Source organism: Filicampus tigris, chromosome 5, assembly GCF_054856515.1.
Source record: "Filicampus tigris isolate MCC_2025a chromosome 5, RoL_Ftig_1.0, whole genome shotgun sequence".
NCBI lineage: Eukaryota > Metazoa > Chordata > Actinopteri > Syngnathiformes > Syngnathidae > Filicampus > Filicampus tigris.
In genome coordinates this window covers 22,136,209-22,160,590 of record NC_141221.1, presented here as the reverse complement: position 1 = coordinate 22,160,590, position 24,382 = coordinate 22,136,209, and the positions used below count along the sequence as shown (strand labels likewise).

Below are 24,382 nucleotides of genomic sequence, written 5' to 3'. Positions count from 1 at the left end.
CAACAGGAACAAGCACCGGTCTCATGGCAAACATGGTCGGTATGGACATGCTGCATGATGGGGAGGCCATCTGCTCTGACCCACCACCACATGATCATGTCCCCTTCAAGACCCGCTCACCTTCAAAACACAAGCCCAGCACTCACTCCCCCCACCATTGACGCACTCTCCTTGGATAGTATGTGCTCATATGCTACCAGTCAGAGTCATTATTCTTGCATGACTCCGAAACAAAGCCATTTTTCATGCTCTACATGTCTTCAAATATTGATCCACTGATCCACAAAGGGCGAGCCTGAGGAAAGGAAGGAAAAAAGGAGGAGTGAAGGTTGAGCCATCACACCAAAACACTGCCAATGAAAAATGTATAGAACTTTTTGATTTTTCTGTAAGTGGGAAAACAGCATGCAAACTGTGTAGCAGAAAGCCCCACAAGCTGTCAGGAAACTGGCAGACTGAACACAAACCCTCCTTTCGTCTTTGGCTGGATCACCATGAATTATTTTGCTATTCAATTGGTTCCTCCTTGCTGAAGAGGAAGAGTGCCGTCTGGCTTTTGATAGACCTTGGAAGGATGGCAACCACTGGATTATTCATAATGTTTTTATTTCTTCTCCGTGACATATCTGTTTTTGTATTTTTCATGATGAGAAGATGCTACAGCCGCAGCAGCTGACGTTAGAGGCCTAGGGCACGACACACTACTGGCGTACAGGTTTCAAACTCTGATATGGTCTGCTGTAGTTTTCCCCACTAATTGGGTGGCTATGCAGCAATAATAATTGGGCAAAAAGCTCATTTACAGTAATACTCTGCAGGCAAGCTCTTGTCTCATCTCCAGCAATAATAGTGAGTCTAAAAAGTGACTTTGAGCTGTAGAAAAACAACAACCTTATTAAGTCACCCTCTTAAAATAATGGCCTAATTAATTTTTTCAGATTTTTCTTTTTGGGTTTTTTTTTTTCAGAAAAAAAAAAACCCAGAACCAAAATCTGATTAGATTGTATTTATTAATAAGTTCATTTCAGGGGTAGGAATAAATGTTCAGTTTATCTAAGTATGTAGCCAATTGTAGCGGAGATGGCCAGCATCATGAGGAGATGTTTAAGGCAGAAAAAAAACCTCTCTCAAAATATGACTTGATGATTATATTGAATGATTATAGTAAGAAGCTGACAATATAACATTTGCAATCTCCAATGGGCTCTTCTAAGGTCCAAAACTAATAAGAGCAAAGATTTGATAATGACCAACTTCCTGTATTGAATTTTTGTTTTCTATTCAGCAATGTTAACACAAGTTGGGTTTTTTTCAAAATTAGTCATTTGTAAGAAAGCTACTCACAACAACAACATCAAGTTAACAAGTTATTTTGGGAACAAAAGGTAAAGTGCTTGCCAAAAGTTTCAAATGACAGCTGTGAGGAGTTTGAATTGAAACTCGTATTTCCTTGACGTTTTTCCTCCACAATCAATAATAAACAACCAAATGATGGCTTAAGCATGACTAGGAAGCAGGTGCTCCCAACTGAGGAAACTCCAGCTAAGTTGAAAAGGTCACGCCATGACGCCGGCCTCGCCTAAAGTATGCCAACCATCTTGGCGCTGCTAAGGTCATGGATGCAAGGTCATTCCTTAACCTCTCCGAGCCATTTTAGGAAAAACATGGCAAGGACGTATTCTTGGGTCATTGACATGCATTCCAGCACGCATACATCCAAGATAGGAGGCCAACAAGTGGTGACCCTTGAGTAACGAGCCTGGTTTAAATCCATCAGCACTTGCATAACACTTAGAACCTTTCACGGTTATCACAGCCAAAGGGATGGGAAAATAAAAGGTGACTGATGGAAGACAAAAAGCATCCATTGTTTTAACTACGTATTACATTTATTTACGCGGGGAAACTCTTAACATATGATGGCAAGTTTTTTTTCTAACCAAACACTGGCGTATAAGATGTTGGCCTTATTCAATCCTTCACTTTATGTCTTTTTTTATGTATCTTTCTATCATGAGAGAGTTGCAAAGCTTGACGGGAAGAGGCTCTTCAAACTCAGCCAGCATCTCCAATAATGTATGCACATCATGCCCTGGTACACACAAATGCTCACAAGTACTAACAAAAGCACATTCCATTGGTATCTATGCAAGAAAAAGACAAAAGAGTTTAAAGTCATGCCTTTCACACAATTGTCAGTACAGCCCATGCTATAAATCTGTCCTGAATTCAGTCATGAGTCTTGCAGACGGTCCATGGACAAACTTTCAGGTTGCCCCATGACCACACAACAGCGAATGTCTTCTCTAAGGCTTCCCATGACTGTTCCTACATGGGGACCACAAGTCAAGGTCCTGCAAACGTACAAGCGCCCATACAAAAGCGCTACATTAAGATTCTCGTAGTTTAGATGATGTTTACTGAAACGCCTTGTTCACCTGATGCCATCGTGTGTAAGGGGGCGGGACACGTCAATCAATGCACGTAGACGTACTGTAGTCCTAAATGACCTCTCCCAAACCAGCAATTAAACAGAACAGAGACCGATACCGCTTGAAGAAAACTGTGCAAGCCATATGAATCATTATCGCTCGAGGGCAAAGTGAAAAAGAGAGAGAAGCTCGCGATGAGAGTCAGAACAGGCATCAATACGAACCTGTTTCACTTCGGCAGGCATGGTCCAAATTTCCTCTTTCGCTCCTCAAAATGGAAAACCCTCTGTGGGATTTGAATGTCTGGCGGCTATTTCCAACAATCAGAAAAGTTCTGACTTTCCCTCCTCTCCTCCGCTTGTGCCCTTCAGTTATCCTCGTGTATTTACGTAGAGTTTTGCCTCCGAGCGCGCAGAGGTAGCTGCTCAGAAGCGGTCAGCCATCCTCGATCAGTCGCGTCAAGTTCAACTACATTAGCGAGACACATACCGGAAGTGTCGTGGAGCCTTTCAAATTAAGATCAGGACTGCTGTTCATGCAGTTCTGCTCTGTCTTCATCCAAACACAACTCCTCACATCAAACTTTATGGACCGCGGAGCTAAAATGTAATGGAACAGAACACAATACATGATGTAGATGAATGACATATGTTAAATTAACATGACTGTATCAAACAAATGTGAATATTGCTTTCTTTAAAGCAGAAGTCAACCCAAACATTTTTTTAGAATATGTTCTATGCAGGTCCACTAGTCGAAACACGGCATTCTAAAAACATGTGGAATTTGCTGCTTAACTCATGTTCCACAAACTAATATTAATCAGAATGCCTTGTTTGAGCTAGTGGGCCTGCATAGAACATATTCTTGAAAAAAAAACAAAAAAAAAACGTTTTTACGAGTTTACTTCCTCTCTAAGAAATATTTTTCTCACAGCCTTTGTAGCAGTCTGACAACATTAGCTCAGTTTTTTTATTCGAACATTTTTTTATTAAGTCATCTCTTTTTGGGCGTGTCTGTCTGTCTCTCTCTCTCTATCTCTCTCTCTCTCTCTCTCTCTCTGTATATATATATATATATATATATATATATATATATATATATATATATATATATATATATATATATATATATATATACATATATATATATATACAGTATACACAAACTACATAAACTAGTATTACTTTTACTTTGAAATTACACTAGATGCAGTATCTGTTCAACTGTATTTATTGGAAATGACAACTGTTCGTAGAAGACAGACTCCTTTGCTAAGATGTATAGTACAGAATATGGAAAGGAGAGAATATAGAAGGAAAGAGAAATATACACCTGAGAGATCTTACTCTCCAATAAATCCAAGTTAATGGCGACTGGGGCTAAATTGTGTGTGCACATAAGGCACTCAATATACGGTATACACTGTAAGTTATCTAGAGAAAAAGAAAAAAACACCGGGGGCCAGCGGAGAGGAGGGGAGAAAGGTGGGTCATTAGTCAGTCAGGCAGTCTCTCTGTCTCTCTCTCTCTCTCTCTCTCTCTCTCTCTCTCTCTCTCTCTCTCCTCTTTCTCTCTCTCTCTCTCTCTCTCTCTCTCTCTCTCTCTCTCTCTCACTCTCTCTCTCTCTCATAGTTCTTCTTTGGGTCTATCTCTGGCACCTTGGTGCGGTGGGACTAGCACCTTCTATACACCCCAGCTGTGTCTGTCTCTCACCCTAAAGACCCCTCCCCCTTTTCGGCATAGAGAGTGAGGCGAAGAGAAAAAGAGTAAAAGGAGGGGGTCTCGGACACAAAACAAAAGTTGCCCCCATTGAGGCAAAGGCAAGCCCGTACCCTGCAAATTTCTAAACACTACATACACATGGACACTGGTGGCTTCTTTTCTCTACCTCTTTGTCCTGTTCCCCTCACTGCTCTGGAAGTAAGGGAGGGGGGTGTGATGTATGTGAAATAATTCACACTCCAATATCAAGTACTGTGTCCAGGACTACGGTGGAATGTTAATCTAATAACATCAATGAAAGCTTAACTGAAAACTTTTGAGAGACGTTTGGATAGTCAAGAGAGACCGAAAGGGTTGGCTGGACTTAAAATAAACAGAGAAAGGAGAAATCCCAAGCAGAGGGGAAATGCCTGAGGTTTAGCATTCCACTAGCCTGGCAGTGCTGTTTCATCTCCCTAGTGTTGTGGATTCAATTGTTCCTAATGAAAGAGCTGGCCCACCATGCACCACTGCATTTAGATTTACTTACTGGCCAAAACATATATCCAAACAGTGGCATTAATGCATTTGTTTCAATATCTTTGAATGATTTGATTAAGTAATTTAACCTTTGATTAAGTTTAGTAACTCATTCAAAACCTATTAAGGACTGTGGAAAACACATAAAACAAAAAAAAAAAATAACAAGCTGAAACGTATTTCTGGAGCAGTGTGAATTCAAACATTGGCAGGTGGATGAGTTAAAAGGGCGAAATGGCCTAACAGGCAACACCTCTATCTTGTGTATGTATGTAAAAATACCACAATCGATGTCAACCATATGTTTTGATGTGTTTTCTATGGGCTCTAAAATGCGTTGGTAGCAGGGGAGTTTCTTGTCACCTTTGGGGCCCTGGGCAAGAGTTTCTTGTCACCTTTGGGGCCCTGGGCAAGACCATGGGGGCCCTCCCAGCCCAAAAACACCAAGATCAACTTTTATTTTAAATAACAGAAGCGCACAATCATGTAAGAAAACTTTAAATACAATATAACATAACAAACACAATTGAAATATGCAACGTTTTTTTGAATGATAAGAACAATCAAACAAAAAATTAAACAGTAAAAAAAAAAAAATATATATATATATATATATATATATATATATAATATTCACAGCCACGTCCTGGTGGAATTTGTTTTGAAGACTTTTGTTTGTGGGCCTTGGCTTGTGGAAACGCAGTAATTGTCTATTCTATTGAGATCAGTGCCAGTCCCGTGAATGTTCTATTGAGATCTATGTGAGCCTCTCTTGACACATGGTTGACCTCAAGTCGTTTTTTTAATCGACTTTAATGCTGAAAAGCACCTGAGGCAACACAGACGGAAAGAGCCAAGAGGAGACACAATGCACTCAGGGGCGGAGCCATGTTGGCCTGGGTGTGCACAGGCCTACCCAGATTGACAGAATGCTCACCCAGTGAGATTCATGAAAAAATATTTAAATTTGTTTGTAAATTATTATTAAATTATTTTTTAATTTGCATTTAGTTATGTTTTTTTATTTTATTGAATATTAAGAATGGCATAATATTGGTTGTCTAAGGAGGAGCTGAAGTTCATATTATTCAGTTTGTCATTTTATTTGAATATACGATGTGTCGTATGTCATGTTTTTTCTTCATTTTTAATGTCAGATGATACACATTTGAACGTACCACTTTCCCATTTTCTTTTTTCTTCATCATCATGTTTTTTTTTTTCTTTTTGCATGCCTTGACGGTCGGATACGCTCTCTTAATTTTGCCTCAAGTTTGACGTACCACAGAAAGCCAGCCACGGACAGCCGGGGCCCCTTTTAGGGGGGTTTTCAGTGTGTTGCTGCAGTTTCTATAGAGATTTCAGTAGAGATGGGCCTTAGGTCCCAGGTACGGAACGGTCCGTCCTTCCGTCCTTCCCGGGCGGATGCCCATTGTGTGGAAGGACAGAGGCTGAGAAGTCTTTTAAAAAGGACGGACTAGGCTAAGACAGAAGTGGGTTTTCATCTGTCCCTCTATTTGTCCCTAACCGGATTAAGTACCTACCGATCAGATCGGACTGACTGAATGTAAGGACGCACTTTAAATGGACGAGGACGGACTGGGTCGGAGGACGATTGTTTTTATGAATAAGGATGGAGGGAGGATGACGGAAGGGTACCCAGGTCGCGGACAGAGGACAGACTGGCAAAAAAGTGTCAAGTTCCCATCTCTGGGTTTCAGGTTACATGTGTCATTGATATGCATCGATATTGGCCGTGTCTCGGCCTTAACAAACGAGGACGTGACAGTTAGTGGGGGCCCTGTGTGTTTTTTTTTTTTTCAATCCATTGACGTTGCATGTCTAAATGTTCAGTCCTTCTGTCATTGACCGATGTCAGCGCTGTCCTGGGGGCCATCTTTGATCCGTAATCCATACGGATCAAGGACCACGGTTTGGGCCGGGCACGATCTGCGGAATGGTTGGTGAAAAAAAATGTACACGTTCACATTAAGGCAACGTCATTAGTCCGCATTCACTGTAATACCATCGTTTAGACAGACATATCAAGGACGCTGCAAACATACTCAACGAACACATCACCTCCGTAAAGGCTAACTTCAACATAAATCTTATCATATAACACATCGAGTCATGGATGCCAATGCAATAGCCTTAGTAAACTTTTACTTTGAAGTTGGCCCGTGTGGTGGCGTAATGGCTAACTTCACTTCAGTTTTTGACGTTTCGGCTTGCCTTATCGGATTTGTATTTGATATTCTAGTTTTATAAGCGTTTTATAAAATAAATGAACACAGTTGAAATTATTTTCTATTCATCTTTTTTTTTTCTGATCCGAAAAACGATCCGATCCGTGACTCAAAATCCGTGACTGATCCAAACCGTGACTTATGTGAGCCGTTGCACAACTAATCATAAGTATTCATTCATTTTCTACTGTGTATCCTGTTCAGGGTCAACTGGAGCCATGAGGACTTTGGGAGCAAGGCGTGGTACACCCTGGAACGCTTGTCAGTCAATCACAGGGCAGTGTCATAAGCCTCACCCTCTGAGGACTGGAAGCATGTGTAAATTCCATGCTATATATCAGTTATTAAAATAACATTTGTTCCTCAAAGATAAACACCCCAAATTATTAGTAGCTCAGCATATTACTTTATATACTTTTTTTGGGTGTCAATTGCAGGGTGTAGTGGTAGTAATGCTTACAGCTAGGGTTATCCCAATCATATGATCACAACCAGTTTCTGATTTTGAGCTGATCGGTATTTTGGATATAATGGATTTTGAAATTATCTTCATTTTTAAACAATCACAAAGCAACACAACAATCCTGAGGTACAAAGATATTGCCAAATGGAACAGCAATAGCTTATAGTTTTATACTTTGTATTACAACATATAACGTTTTGGGTTTGTGTGGTGGCAAGAAAAAGATGAGAGGCAGTTAAAAACACACACACACGCATACACGCAGATTGCTGGGTTTCTAAAAAAAATCCTTGTCGTCTTTTTAAAGGTACAACTTTTAAAGCCCATTTGGTATGGTCAGATACTCAAATTCAAGTGACTCTGACTCAGTTGCAAAAAAAATGGTTGAGACATTTCTTGTTACAATAATAACATTTCAGATAATGTGTTCCAAAATTGTTAAATGTGTGATTTAAAGTCCTGCTTTCATTACTTATACTTATCATGTGGTACTTTCTGATGGCATCTCAGCACCATTAAGACACATTTTAGCAATAACTATATTGGCATTACAGAAGCCTACAGTATGTCATTTTAAATCAACGATCTTAAATCATGCTATTTGCCAGAATTGTGAGGACCCACAAACTGATCACTTGAACACTGATTTATAACTGGGGAAACATATTCTGGTCAAATGAATTATATTCCTCCATTTATCACCTATTTTAAAGCACACAGAGAACATATGGTTGGTGTGTCAGCTTTAATACATTCAAGAAGGATGAAGTTTAAACGAAATGCTTGGCAAAAGAGGCAAGTCAGATAAGTTCCCGCTTTTTCACACATTCCTACACCATTACTGTCCCCCTCTGCAAAACGAGACATTTCACATGCTAAGTCCAAATTCTTTTACCTCAGCCTCTCTGAAATGCTCCAACATATAAACGCCTTCTGGCTCCATGAAAAAAACGATTTAAGACTGTGTTTGTGTGTGATGTGAAATAGGAGAAATTGCAGGCTGTGTGGTGTTCAGTATGTCCGGCTTTGTAGTCTGTCTCAGCCAAAGGCAATGCCAGACCTCATATAGTCACTTCAGTCAAGTGTAAGACTCTGCGTGCGTTTAAAACATTTTAGTGCACCAGGTTCTTTAATTGGAAGCATTTCATGTCCAAACAGATCTGAAAGATCAACTAAAATGCTGTAATTTGCCGTGTTGGTAAGAACACTGTTTAAACTAATGGCATTAGGAATCGCAACGGGTTTTAATATTATTATTATTGTTTTACTAATTATCATTGTACTAATGATTAATAGTGTTAATATTATTTTATAACAAAACAAAGGTCAAAACCTTTTTTTTAACAGTCCTGTTATGTTGTGGGTTAATTTGACCCGTTTAGACAATCAAGGGAGGGAAAAAAAAATATTCGAGTTTGTCCGCTTTTATCTTATTTTTGTTTCTTAAATATTAAGAACATTGCTTTATGTGATATTATTTTGATGATTAAACATTAGAGCTGGTCTCACTGACCCATGAAGATTGTTAATAAATGATCACAACAGGAAAAAGGCCCAAACATCTGTTTAAGAACTATATCTGTAAACATTTTCATACAAATAATGATGACAAATAGTTAATGTACTTTTAATGAACAACACATTAGGTCAGAAACATAAGAAATTATCAATTGTGACTCACGCATATCAGACGCCTCCTCTGACTGTCCCTCTGTCCTGAAGCTGCTCCGCTGTAGCGTTTTTTTCTACTCTCCTTTTTGTAGAGAAAATCATTGTTGCCTTTTTTTTTCTCTCTTGAAAATGAAATTAAACTTGAAAGGGTCCCCTTCTTGCACAGCTCGCCGAACCTCATTGGCCATTCTCACAATGGTTGCCAAGCGATCAAGTGTAAATTCATTCTCCTATCTTTATTGACACTTGTGCCCTCTTCTTCCTCTTCTCCCTCACAAAATTCAATTTAGTAAGCCGAACGCATGCTGTGCGAGATATGGCATGGATGAAATATTAAAATTGGTCTATAGTATACCTTAGCCAATCGTAACGCAGAAAACAATGTGTGTGTGGGGGTCGGGGGGTTGTAAAGTTTTCAGTCAGAATCGCTGACGGAAGCCTGTTTAAAGTCAGAGGCGGACCGGCCTATACGCGGCTATTACGTCCCCCAAACCCCACCGAAGAAAAGGCGAATGACGGACGGGAACCCACGCTGCAGATAGATGACAAATAACGGACGCTCAATTTCTAGTCAAATGTCCAGCTCTGGTAAAAAAAAACAAAAAAAAAACAGCATGCTGAATTGCACTGTAAAAAATTCAGGCAGTCAATATGGGTTCGTGAACTGTAAAAAACAGCATACAAAATAGCGCTGTAAAAAAATCTGCAATGTAGTGAGTCCGCGAAAGGTGAACCACAATATAGCGAGGGACCACTGTATTGAGAGTTCAATTTATTTATTGAAAAAACATGTATTGATGTTGTTGAAATGTTTACTTTTGTTTAGAAAAAGATACTACTTGAAGTGCAGGATAAACCTCCCGTTGTCAGTTTAAGTGCATAAATACTGAAGTTTATGTAAAATTACTTAGCTATTCTACTCTTGGTCTTTAGAAAACTGCTTAAAAAACAAATCAAAATGTTTTTATACAAACCACTTTTTAGAGTACAATACAATACAATGCAATAGGTCTTTATCTATATACAGTGGGTATAGAAAGTATTCAGACCCCTTGAAATTTTTCACTTTCTGTGTCATTGCAGACATTTGCCAAAATGCAAAAAGTTCATTTGAATTCTCATTAATGTACACTCAGCACCCCATCTTGACAGAAAAAAAAATCTGAAATGAAGGTTTTTTTGCAAATTTATCAAAAAAGGAAGTAAGTTTTCAGATCCTGACGCCACCTTTTGAGCTAGTACAGCCATGAGTCTTCTTGGGAATGGTGCGACAAGTTTTTCACACCTGGATTTGGGGATCCTCTGCCATTCTTCCTTGCAGATCATTTCCAGTTCTGTCAGCTTGGATGGTGAACGGTGGTGGACAGCCATTTTCAGGTCTCTTCCGAGATGTTCAATCAGGTTTAGGTCAGGGTGTGCAAAGAAGCCTACACACGCACGTAACACCTTCGCCGCTACCTTCCAGATCGTTTTCGCAATACAATTAAATGCATCGTCTAGTCATCTAGGTCCCTTTGTTTTCGCAGGCACGATATCCATTTTTTTCGCTGTCGTTTTCAACGTTGCTCGACGGTAAAAACGCCGACCGGAATTGGAAGTTCCGTTCAGCATTGTCCTCGTCAATATGAGCCACAGCGACGATAACCGACTTGGAGTGAAACTGCAACACATTTTTAAAACAACACGTGTGTATTGCATTAAGGAAAGCTGTGCGCGGCATTGCCGCAATGACGTGCTACCTCTCTCAGCAAGGCTCTCTCTTCTCCCACGATTGCTCCGTTTTGCTGGATGGCCAGGTGAGTACTGCAGAAATTATTTTGTAACCTTGGCCAGATCTTTGCCCTGCCACAATTCTGTCTCTGATTGACCTCATGATTCTCATTTTCTGTGACATGTACTGTGAGCTATAAAGTCTTATATAGACAGGTGTGTGTCTTTCCTAATCAAGTTCAATCTGTTTAATTAAATACAGCTCGACTCCAATAAAAGAGCAAAACCATCTCAAGGAGGATCAGAATAAATGGACAGCATGTGAGTTACATACAGTATGAAGGTGTGAATACTGTCAAGATGGGGTGCTGAGTGTACATTAATGAGAAATAAAATGAACTTTTTTTAATTTTGGCAAATGGCTGCAATGACACAAAAAGTGAAACATTTCAAGGAGTCTGAAAATACTTTCCATGCCCACTGTGATGCTCTCGCAGCTGTTGTAGTGAGAATAATTACTTTTTGCCCGGTAACTAATTACATTTATTACAGAGTAATTCAATTACTAACTCAGTTACTTTATTGAGCAAATAATGAGTAACAGCAATAGGTTGGGTACATCCTGAACTGGTTGCCAGCCAATCGCAGATAATACAGTAAAATTGGTAGAGTAATTTTGCTAAATCACATCTAATTTCCTCTCATTGAGTTGCATTTAAACATTTTGGAGTACAAAATTAGAGTGAGAGTAAATCTTCACAATGGATCAAAATCTCTAAACTAAGAGTACATAACAACAAAATGTACTGTGTACAAAAAAATAGCAAACACCAAAAATAGCAAACACCAAAAATGTGCATCCTAAGTTCAGATACATTTTCCAGCTGAGTGTGGAAGTAGACAGTAACCAGTTGACTAATTCTCTGGTATTTTGTGAGCCCTAGGGGAACCTTTCAGACTCCTTATGACACATTTTCAACTGCGGTTTGAAAAACCTGAGTCTTCCCATGTGGGTGTGCAAATTTAACAGCCCAAGACTGAACATAATCTCAAATGTGCCATTGTAGTTTTTAATTATTGCCAGGGAAAATTCGGCAGACGAATGGACAGTTAACTTCTGTAAAGATCCAAAATAGCAGCAATAAATGTGTCATTTTCATTGAAAAATCGACGGAACAACTGCACAATTGGAGCACAAAAACAAGACAAGGTAGACAATGATTTAAATGCCTTTGGTCAAAATGTAAAATGAATTTATTGAACTCACGCAGCTTGTTAAAAAAAAGGCTTTGTAGAACACGTCCAGACCTATAAAAAGCTAGAAGAATGTTTTCAATTAGTTTTTTTTTTTTTTATGTTAAATGGGGTCAGCCCCAAACCTTGTTTGGTTATCCTGCTGGACACTAGGTCAGGTCACATTTCAGAGGGCACTGGGGTCTCATGAAGAAGAGGGACTTTATTGTAAACACATGGGCAACAGTTTACATTCTGTATCAAAGAACCGAGGTTAAAAGTATGTTTGGACTACCTTGGTCTTCCTCAAGTATCTGTCGGCAGAAATTTGAGCCACTGACACTGTCGGTTCATATGTAAGGAGGATTTGAAGTGAAGAAAATTGGAGCAGCTTCCAGATACCCTTCTTAGTGCTTTTAGTGAACTTAATGCTTTATTGGATTGCGATCAAATAGCAGGGACTTGGACTAAGGAAGACATTAAGTCCTCTAGTGGGCTGACTTGAAGGCTGAAGGTTGGAAGTCCACCGTAGCGGAATAGAAAAGGATTACCTAATATAAAAGGCATTTCCATTTCTAGCCATTCTTTCTCCATATCTGTGTAAAATAGAGAAATATGCCTAACACATGGTAAAAAAAAAAAATGAAACAAAAGATTAACAAACAAAAAAACCCTTTAATCTCTATATGTGTGCCAAACTGAGACACAGAACGGTCTTTCACCTTTTATAACCTTCAACCGGTGTGATTCATGGGCCATCTCAGCTGATATTAAACTTTTACATTTACGGGTAATTTTTTTGAATACCCATGTTCTGCATATGTACGAGTTTATACAAACGTACAAATGCATGTTTTTAAGTAATGTGACTCTGTTGGACAAAGCCGACACTTTGTTGGAAGTCTACACAAAAAAGGTAATAACAATTTGGTTCTTTACTGTTTTCATGGTGCTGAGATACAAGCACAAGATTAGACGAAAACAATCCAAACACATGCATGTGCTCTGTTTTCGACATTTTAAGGAAAGTCAACCCAAACGTATTTTTTTCCGGAATATGTTCTGTGCAGGCCCACTTGTTGAGACAAGGCATTCTGATTAATATTGCGTTTCTGGAATATGAGTTAAGCAGCAAAATCCACCCGCTTTTAGGAATCTCAGGTCTGGCCATTTGTCACTTCTGTTGACTCAAAATGACATCACAGATGCTCAGGGCCAATCATGGCTCAGCTTCAGAAAGCAGGTGAGCTGTGATTGGTCGTTACCTGATCCCAGAGACACTGTGATATAATTTTCAGTTGACAGAAGTGACAAAATGGCCGCCCCCTGAGATAGCTGAAAAGGTGTAGATTAATTCTTATTCCACAAACGCAATATTTATCAGAATGCCTGGCTTCAACTAGTGGGCCTGCATAGAATATATTCTTGAAAAAAATATGTTTGGGTTGAGTTCTACTTTAAGCCTGTACTATGCAAAATTGTGGTGTCAAAATCATTCACTCAAGCAAGTACTAAATTTCAGTACACTCAGCCTAAAAGTTGAAGTAAACAGGGCGGCATCCATACACAGCTTCAAATAAGTAAGACTTGCACTTTTGAAATATTACAAAGTTGTGGCATCTTGGGTTTAGTCCCTCTTTAAAAATGTAGTTTATGACAATAGGGACTCAGATTCAATTTATCCAAATGGTATTGCCCAGGTTCCCTTGAACAAGGCACTTATCCAAAATTGCTTCATATATGCCAGAGAACTGCCCACTGTTCCATTGCGGTGCTAACTGTATTTACTCTTTTTATATATTAAATTTCAGGCAGAGCTGTTGCAAGTAGGCTGCAAAATATATCGAAAAAATATCATCATGGCCGTAATGGCACATGCAATATGAGGATCGCAAAGATGTGCAATAAATTCATATGGAACTGTATGCTTTAATCTGACTTTGAAATCAAATGCAACCTTCAATGTCATATCCTCAACATATTACAAACACTAAAAAATTGAATAGGAATACGCTGAGCCTGCTTATTTTTCCACATGAAAAAAAAATGTTTTCATTAGATAAATATATCATTTCTTTAGGTGCTTGTTAAATATCGCAATAATGTCGACATCGCAATCAATATTCAACACCCGTATTGCATACCGCATGTTTTTCCAATATCATACGGCCTTAGTTGTAATTCATCAAACGAACAACTAGATGATTTAATACACTTTAAACTATTGTGGAGACATAAGTAGGTGTTTTGTATGGAAAGGAACACCAAGCAGCAACATTCTTGGCATTCTTTACTGGCTACTCCACATAACAGCAGTATAAGGAAAAAAAAATAGTGGAAAAGGAGGACCTTGGGAACAGTGTGAGGTAAAAAAATAAACAAAGGAGCCACTTTCACACCAAGGTAATTAGGGTGTTTATGGAGGGCGAGAAGGTTCCTGATGGCGCAGTGAGTGCAAAACAGGGTAGCGATAGAGGAGCAAGAGAAAAGGAGAGCAGGGGGGAACTAAGGCTCATTGTTAGAAAGCTGATTTATGAGGGTACAAGGTCTCCCAGGCCCAGCCAGTAGAAGGATAGATCTTCTGTCACTATATCACCCTCGGCCCTTTGTATGCATTGTGCCCAGACGAGGCTGGGGGCTGTGTGGCGATGAAAGTGGGTGGAGGGCGACTGGGCCGATTGTTGGTTGAGTGCTGCAGTGCCATCGCAGGGCTGGGGTCTGTACATCCTCAGCACAGACAGCCGCGCCGATCAAAAGCTGCACTGTTCCCTCCCTTCTAAGGCTGAAAAGTCTTTGAAAACTTCCCGCTACTCTCACACAACAAGATGAGAGAGCTCTGCAGTGTCAGAAGCCTGCTGAATAATAACACTTAAAAACTAAACCAACAGTTTGTGATATCCATGATGCATGAAATTATCCTGTGTTTTCTTATCAATGGGCGCGGCACGAGATGGGAGATGAGGCGTCTGGTGAAATGAGGTCACCTTCTCTCACGGCCTCAGAGGAATGGGGCTGTCTGCGTCTTGTCTGTCTATCTCCACACATAGAACTTCCCATAATACACCACTTGATCTTTCAAAGCCTTGATGATGACGCACCTTCGGGCAAAAATCAATTTGCAAAGGCGAGCGCAATGTCATATGAAGAAAGGGTGTCTTCGTATGAATGGTCGCATGCAGGGACTGTCAATGGATGAAGGTTCAAAACTGTTTTCCATCCGTGTCGCTGAATCGCTTTTGATGATTATGTCAAAAAGACGCTACCGGGGTGTCTGACTGAAATGTTCTCATGTTATACACAGACTGGCAGAGAATAAATATGTTCTTTGCATTGACTCATCAACCGTTAAATCGGCATCAATGAGGACAAGAATTCATCACAGACATTCTTGAGGAATAGGCCATCTCTGTTGACCAGCACTTCTGATGTTTTTCTTATCATTAACACTATACGTCATTTCAAATGATGCCCGCACCTGCCGTGACTTGCATATAAATTCAAATGACGTCCCATTCTTAATCCGTTGCTTTTAATATGACGTAGGTCCACCCTTTCAAGCTATAACAGCTATAACTCTTGCGGAAAGGCTTTCCACAAGGTTTTTAGGTTTATGGGAATTTTTGACCATCCTTCCAGAAGTGCAATTGTGAGGTTGGACGAGAAGGCTTGACTCTTAATCTCCGCTCTAATTCAACCCAAAGGTATTCGGTGATCAGGTTTAGGTCAGAATAATATCATGCTCACATCTTTGTGGAAAGCATTTGGGGATGGCCCCTTGCTCCTCCAACATGACTGTGCAACACTGCACAAAGCAAGGGCCATAAATACATGAATGAGAGCATTTGGTGTGGATAAACTGAACTGGCCTGCACATAGTCCTGACCTCAACCCAGAGCAGAGACTGAAAGTCAGGCCATCTTGTAAAACTTAAGCGTGTGACAAATGAGATTCGGGAAGAATGGTCAAAAAGTACGATAAATACACTCGGGGGACGCCGACTTCTTATTAAACCATATCGGCGCTGTCTGGCAGAAACCACGTATGGACAAATATGGTCTTTTTTTGTTTTTTTTCCAGAAATAAATACTAGTGGTCCGTCCCCACTTTGTCTTTCATTTTTATGCAATTTTAGCCAATTTAAAGCAGTGAGAAATAGCAAATACACAAATAGTGCATGTACTGTATGTTGGCAGAAGTGTGGCATAACAACCTCCGTTTCCTCGTTCTGTGGAGGATGTGTGGTGTAATTATCGCCTCTATTTAACGTCTGTTTTTTGTTTTTTTTAGACAATAGCGAGTGGAAATTGTACAGTTGGCTGGATTAAGTTGGCTTGTTTGTTTAAAATGGATCCCTGTGATGCTCCATTGCAAAAGGACTCTCTGCGCCACGGAGGTAAGCCTCCGTTTCATATCATCATCCACTTAATGGACAGGGTTAGTCGGCTCAGTGTTTGATTTATTATGAAGATGTTGTAGGGCAGACATTTGCTTTTTGCACGATGGGGGCTTCACATGAGCATCGACTTTTAATACTTGGCTGCCGCCGGCTTCGTGTTTGGACATCTTAATCAATGCCAGTTTTAGATTACCATTGGGATGCATTTATAGGTCGTATTATGTTGACTGGAGTGTGCAATAGCAATGTAAGGTATAATACAACTTGAACAGAGTGGTGGCTGCGAACTCAAATATGCTGTTGTTTTTTTTTTTACCTCCTGTAAAGTTGTCATTTTGGCACCACGAGGATTCCGCCCAATAGCGACAATATGAATTAAGAATGGGATGTCACTTAAAGGAGAGCTAAACCCAAGATGCTAAAAGAAGTTGCCGTTTATTCACATCTATGAAGTATTTACTCTAAAAAATATGTTTCAAACATTGCATCTACTTGCTTTCAGGGCCCGCCATTTCAAGGTATTTTTACTCTTGCTTTAGTGCAAATTTGTAAGAACGCCACATACAGTATGCTCACGATTCCCGCCCTCGTGATTTACAAAGAAAACAGTATGGTGAGTAAATATGCATGAATGACAAGTTAAATACCCAATTTCATTTACAAAAGCTACATAATAAACCATGATCACAAACATCATCGTCTACTTGCACTTAGAGTTGTAAGCCGATCTGGATTTCTGTTTGTAATGTAATAAAAAAAAATAAAAAAAAGCTAATAGACCGCCGTATTAGGAGAAAAGGCGCTACTTGCCTTAGAAGTTGTGCCCGGTCTGCAGCTGAAAATGATTTTGCCAAACGTGGCGCTGCCCTTATAATGATGAATTATTTTATTTAATTCTTATTCCACAAATGCAATATTAATCAGAGTTTCTGTGTTTTACTAGAGATGGCGCTTACAATGTATTCTTTCTTTAATTTTTTTGCTGTTTATTTTTCCTTTGAGGTCATATGCGAGTCAAGACAGGTGAGTGAATAGTATTAGCAATACAGTGATATGAATAATCAATGTAATAGGACAGTCAATTGTTCCAATACGTTTTTCTCACGTGGAAAATGAGCAGATTCCAATGTAAGAAAAAAAAATCTTTTAAGTAGTTTATGACATCCAGATGTGTATAGTTTGAAAAAAAAAAAAAGCTGAAACGTTGATGCACTGTCTCAGATTCGTTTTCTGAGTGGAGCACATGTGGCCTACAGGGTTTGTAAAGTGACTGAATAATGTCTGTTGGTCAACTGACAGGTCATCAAGACCAAGTAAAATCATTTAATGTTTTTGTGATCGGTTCCAGTTACACCCTAGTTGACTTCCAAAGGTTGTGCACAGTGTGGGGACTGAGTCACAGTTATGTGTGTGATGGTGTACACTGCAAAAAATGGTGGGTTGAATGTACAACACAACTTTATCTGGATCTGAATGATTGCATTTGGTGCCACCATTTGACGAAATAAAATTCAGTAAATTCAACAAAGGCTTTTGTCAGTGTAGGAAAATGCAGGCAGCGAGGACAACTCCTAAATCCTAGTAACATTTGAGTTCAAATAGTCCCTCTTTTAAACTCAAGTACTGCACATATACACATTGTGTTGGTAGTCGAGTATAGAAGGGATGTTGAGTGAAATATTAACACTTTCACCTTTTCTTCCTCCCTACGTGAGGCCCTTCAGTGTAAACATTGACAGACTTAACAAAATATGACCTCAGGCAAATGTAAGGTAAGCATCATCATTTCTGAAGGTCTTAGTTCATCAATAATAAATTCCCTTTGCACTTGTACCACCAATAAGCACGCCGCATTTGAGCATTGCAGGTGCTACACGAACAAGTTGCTTTCGATTTCTGCTTATTCTAAAAAGTGCTCTGTGAAAGACTGTTCAAAAAATCATTATGGGCAAAGGGAATATCCAAAGAAAAAAATGTAGAAAATAAGCACAAGCTTTCGAATCCTTCGAGCGAGGTCTCATCAATTACTTCTTATGTTTCTCCACCCTGGAAGTCATGAACATAGGTAGACGCTTTCTTTCAGCAGAGGTTTAAAGCCTCAAAGTAAATCTGCATATGTGTCTGTTGACATTTTTAGAAGTTTACAGCTCATTTGACAGTCTCATTTGTCCAACTCAAATTTCCTGTACTTGTGTATATAGGCAGGAGAGGAGCCCTGGCCAGAACTCCTATATCTGGATGAAAGGCCACGTTCAATCACCACCACGGCCAGACAATATCAAAGACCAGAAGGTGACGGGAGATGGAATTGGATGTCAAGCAGCAGCTTCGACGGAAAAGGAAAAGGAAGCAAGGAGAGGCTGAATCAGTTTGCCTCATTCAGGGAATACACAGAACATCCAGGACAGGGTTCAAGCAATGAGAACAGGTGTCTCAAAATGTCAGAACTTGAACAGAATTGTTATCGATTCCCACCCATGAGGACCCAACATGATGATGGAATGAGCTTGCTCAGACGGAACGAACGTGCGGGAGAGCAAAATGTCTCCAGAGGAGTTAGCTGGGATGTGCTTGAAACAGACAAGAGGGATGATCCAGCATGCTCACACATTTACCTGCATCACCACTTGCTGCCATGCTAACGGTTGGCTGGTGGGAGGGTTGGGCGGAGCATTCGCCCGCCCGAGCTGCAGGGTGCGACGCTCCTCCTCAAGGGCTCGGGTTAACTGCTCAAAACGGGCCTCCTGTTCTTTCACTGATGCCAGGATGCTGGCGGCTGAGCGAACCTCATAGTCCTCCATGTCCAGTATTAGTTGCGCTTGTCCTGATCTTTCAGGTTAAGGAAGGAGAGGAGAGAAGGGAAAGGAGGGGTACCAGGTCAATGAAGACACCCAGACCCAGAAGAAAGTCTGTGTGGCACCTACAGCATGTCTCAGCTTTCAGTCAAATCTAGCAAAATTTGCCCATTGGAGATTGTACTTTCTGCACAAGGTTTTAGCTAATCCTCATGCACAAATAGTACCAACATGACAAATTAGAGTGAAACAGTAAAAATGTCTGACCGCACAAGGGGTAGAGATTTATAGCACAGAGAGTGGTAGTAGTGCTAGTTTAATATCTTTCATTTGCACTTTTTTGAAATCAGTGCCAAAAGGGAAAAGCCTCCGCAAAGGCAAGCCCTGTGTGGGGATAGCTAGGATTCACAAAGCCCAGAACAGCAGACAGATAATGAGGGGTACTCTGCTCGGTGCCAATTATGTGTTTGCGTTCTGAAGTTTGAGGCCCGTTTTGCTAATAAAGACAAACCCTGGTAGAAAGGATGGCACTCAATACAAGACGAAATATCAATGGGACAAAATAGAAGCATAATTCATCAATTACTGGCACAGTAAAGGGAATAAAACATCACACACTTGGGGCCCATTCACATATGCACCACAAAGCCAAACTTTATGTGAAGGATATTTTAGATTCTCTCTTGAAAATATATGTATGACATCTCTATTATGTCTGATTTCCAAATTATCTTAAAACAGTCTCACCCCTTTACAGCGATAACATTGCCCATTTTTTTCCATTCATCCAGTAAATTATTTTTCAGGTCAGAGGTCACAGGTTTCTGCCTGGGTTAGAGCACAATACGCGTAGAGTCAATGCAGACTTCAAAACTGATTCGTCAACAAATGTAAGTGCCTTGAGAGTAGGGCTGTTCGATTTTGCCTAACAAGAAAATCCCAATTATTTTCTCTCAAACCCGATTTTACGATTACAATTTCTTTGTAAAATAAAAAATAATGAAAAATGATGCCGTGCGATTGGCTGGCAACCAATTCAGGGTGTCCCCCTCCTACTGCCCGAAGACAGCTGAGATAGGCTCCAGTACGCCCGCGACCCTTGTGAGGACAAGCGGTACAGATAATGGATGGATGGATGGTGAAATGAACTATTTTGAATGTCTTTTATTTCAACGTAATTTTTTTTGTCTTTCTTAACTTAATACACACATAACAATCCATTGGGATTAACAGCATTTTACTTCAGATCTGTTCTTAATTAAACCAATGATGAAAGAAGAAAGTGCATATTCATCTGAAACGAAATCATCAACATGAGAGAAGGTAGACAGTCAAGTCTGTAAACCAAACAGTCTGTCAGCAAGTCATTTTGCCAACCAGCTAGTGACTATCCTTTTACTTTTCTCCCTGGTTTTACGTAAACATAAATCAATGATTAGTGCAAAACTGTCACTCAATAATACAATGCACTGTCAGGCTTGAGTACGGATGCATAGTCCGGCTGGACCAGAGGTCCGTTGTAAAAGAGAAAAAAAGGGATGACTTTCAGACGTTGAGTTACTTGCTCACGGGTTGTATTGTACATGCGGGGCACATACTACGCTACAGATCTATACATGCCCGATTTATTAACGAAACGCTCACTTGCCTGAGCAAATAGCAGAATCGCCAGTATAGCCATGGCTGTTGTCGTTGTTCCGGTCTGCGCACTCGTAGGAGGAAGCGGAAATGCAGGGGAAACTACGGTGGCTTAGATACACCAAAAATAAAAAAATTGAACGTGTCGATTTGAACGTTTTTAAAATCGTTTTATCCAGAAAATTCAGTTACGGTTCAAAATCGATTAATCGAGCAGCCCTACTTGAGAGCGTCAAACTTGGTGACTAACCGCATTGCTAAGGCTAAAAAGTTGTTCAAATTTGGGGAAAAAAAACAGGGGATATTGATATTGATGTTTAAGGTAGATGTGGTCAAAGGCTGAACCACGGCGTGGTTTTGTGACTGCACTGGTTACAGTTTTCATAAAACAGCAAGGAAAATGAAAATCAAGGGAAAGACCATTTTATACACAAATGCGGAGTATGAGGTTGAATCAAAACAACAAAAACATGTATGAACTTTGAGTTCTGTCACAATTGCCAAAGAAAAAAAAACAAAGAGAAGGATAATCTGTGGTTTTAATTGACAACGTGACTATATTTGCACAATCCTGGATGCTGTACAGACCGTCAGCTCTTTCCTGTACTATTTCATTATTATTTGGAGGTGAGAATATGTCTGAAGTAGCTCCTGCCACGTGTTGCATGTGTGAAAAGGCAACTCTTGACAAAATCTAGACAAAAGCTGTTCTGTGGACATTGTCCAGAATCTGATGTGAGAAAATGTGAGAAAATGGAGAATGAACCTTTTTTTCCATGGACATCTAATGATGAAGAGGAATCCATTCATTGCTGCAAATGAACAATCATCGCTGGAATGGAGAAATGACATTGCCATTCCTAATGGCCATGCACAGAACTGTAAATGCATTCTGACATGCAAGCAATGCTGCAGGCACAAATCCGCACATGCAGGCTTCCCACAGCTCTTCAGACACACATTATGGCTTCATATCACACATAATGTCATAAGCTCATGATCTCCAGATAACAGTTGCAAGCCCGAGCGCATGTCACTGTCACACACACAAACACTGATGTCCTTAACCGATGGTGGCATGATGTCCGGGTTGCAATAAATGGGTTTCCAAATACCCGTCTAGAACAATACAGACCTAGTAGATACGCAGGATGATAGCTGTTAGGCAAAAGTCATGCCCAACTCAAACAGAAACAGAGGGATGGCACAGCTGTGAGAAAGAGCTGCGAAAGAACGGATGGAACAACAAAGGGGAGACAAAAGAGAAAAAAAAAAACAGCCGTTAAGTCAGATATTAACTGCAACAACAACACAATACTTTTTTTTAAACATATGTATTACGCATAAAAGCTCTTGAAACAGGGACATTTGGCAAACAGCTACAACATACAGTGCTCCATTTAAATGAGTACACTTCACAACCGAATTGATAGAAAACCTTGTGTTTTCATTTAGAATCACAATTTTCTACGGCTGAGCGGGCCCAGCTCGCTGTTCTCGTTCATCCTAAAGGTGTTTGATGGGGTTGAGAAAAAAGAAATAAGTTCAATATCAAACTCATCCAACCATATGGATCTTGTTTTGTACACAGATGGGGCCCATTGTTCCCACACAGTTGCAAACATGGAATTGTCCAAAATGACTGATGAAAGATGTCAAATTAAGATTCAAGGTGAATATGGGGTCTAGCTAATCCTTGATTGGTAAATTTTCATGAAAGTCACCATAAAGTGATTGATTAATAAATGTTTCTCGCCACGTTTGTGCGTATACAAGTTTAAATGTTTACTTTTTGTGCAAGAACATGAATTGAGTGCAGGTTTGAGTAAATCTATCAAGACATTTTTTGGAATGTGGGAGGAAGCCGGATTACCCGGAGAAAACCCAGAAGCACAGGAAGAACATGCGACCCCATTTGGAATCCCTAACCTCAGAACTGTGAGGCAGATGTGCTAACCACTCGCCCACCGTGCTGCCGGTTGGTTAAATAAGTTTTATTCAGGATACCCGTTGTATGAAAGCAACTGCAACACACACACATTTGAGGATATTTAAAGTTCAGTTTAGTTTATCAATGTAGTTAAAGCCATTGCAATCTCAACCAGGTCTCTTTTTTGGGGGGGATGGGGGTGGCAAAGGGGGTGCTTGTATGTGTTTCTATGCATAAACATAAAAAAGGATTCATTTCTCGCAAAAAAAGTCACTTTAAGTACAAAGTCCATTTCCTTTTAAAGTGCCAAATCCTGCTTTGATGTTTGTTGCTCGCTTTTTTTTTTTTTTTTTTTTTTACTTATCTGGTGTCTCTTTCTTCACCCTTCCTCCAAAGCAAATCGCGAAGAGAGCGGAAAAAACACTGCACATTCAAGTGAGTGAATTACGGTTTGCTTTGCATACTTTCCTCTGATTAAAAATAATTATGTATTTATTCGACCAATAATAAAGTACCAGAGCTAATTTTGAATGCAAATACTTGAGGAATTGTAGTCATTTGTACACTGCAAGGAGAAAAAAGGTCAATAAGCCATTGCAATTTATATCATAAGGGAATATTATGGCAGACATGTCAGCATGGCAGCTATGCCTCACAGCTGATCATCCAACACCAACATATCAAATTTACTTAAATAGCTCACAACGCACAAGGACGAGTGTCGAAGATTTCCAGTCTGCTTCGGAACATAGAAACGTGTAACAGAAGAATATCATTTGTGGACCGTTTGTGTATAGTCTAATCAAAGGAGAAAAAAAGGAACAGATTATTTCCACTACAAAGAAGTGATTTAGTTGCAAGTGGTTTCAAGACATAAATACTGTACATTTAATTAGTATGCAATGCAGTGGAGTTTCTATCCCACTATATTTTTACTGAAGCATTAATCACATCTACAGTTTAAAATTAAAACATACTCACGTCCACAGCTACACGTGGATTTTCAATGATGCAGCCATGCTGCCATGTAATAGCAAGAAAAACTTGCTGATCTCTTTTTTTAAAATAAGAAAAGCATTTGGTCTTACCTTTATATTTAATATGTTGTGAAAGCCCCGATTATATAAATAACCACGTGTCTGGTATAATAACTGCATGTCTGATGTTTTGAACAAACCAATCCATGTCAGAATTAAAAAAAAAAAAAAAAAAAATCAATGAGTTATGATTAATTTATTAGAGCCACACAGTTACCTCAATACAAGTGAATGGACGAAATCACTAGCTGCTCCCAGTAAAGGATGGCGGCTAGGTCTGCAACCAGCCGAGGATTCCTCCAGTACAGTATATACACAGTATATCTCTATGGGAAGAGCAACTTGCTTCTTCAATACATTGCACCAATGAGGCTCATCACAGCCACCAGCCGAAGCAGCGGTCATTTTTGGGCTCCATCATGCACTTTGACTCATGTTTCTGGCTGATCAGAAAGACTAAAATATGTCACACACATTGGTTAAATATATTAAGCAGCAGACATAGGCATTATGCTGTGCTTGCTTGTGCAGTAAAGATTACTTTCTCGATGCCGATTGGCTGTCGCCGACGAGGGATGGAAGGGG

The 24,382-nt window shown here is 39.8% G+C and overlaps 1 protein-coding gene across 9 annotated transcripts in view; it reads right to left on the bottom strand.

Moving 5' to 3' along the window:
• Positions 1 to 24,382, bottom strand: part of arvcfb (ARVCF delta catenin family member b) — a 240,610-nt gene that overhangs the window by 129,527 nt on the left and 86,701 nt on the right. For 6 of the 9 annotated variants that reach the window (XM_086030443.1, XM_086030449.1, XM_086030447.1 and 3 more), the window contains 2 exons: positions 21,966 to 22,053; positions 19,013 to 19,226 (listed from right to left, as the gene is read on the bottom strand). The exons of 1 other annotated variant lie outside the window; for it this stretch is intronic. In XM_086030443.1, the coding sequence (XP_085886569.1) occupies positions 19,013 to 19,198 (186 nt within the window). In that variant the 5' untranslated portion in view covers positions 19,199 to 19,226; positions 21,966 to 22,053. Of the gene's footprint in view, positions 1 to 2,656; positions 2,896 to 19,012; positions 19,227 to 21,965; positions 22,054 to 24,382 lie in introns of those variants that run through there. 2 more of the 9 variants (XM_086030444.1, XM_086030450.1) reach the window with 2 other exon arrangements.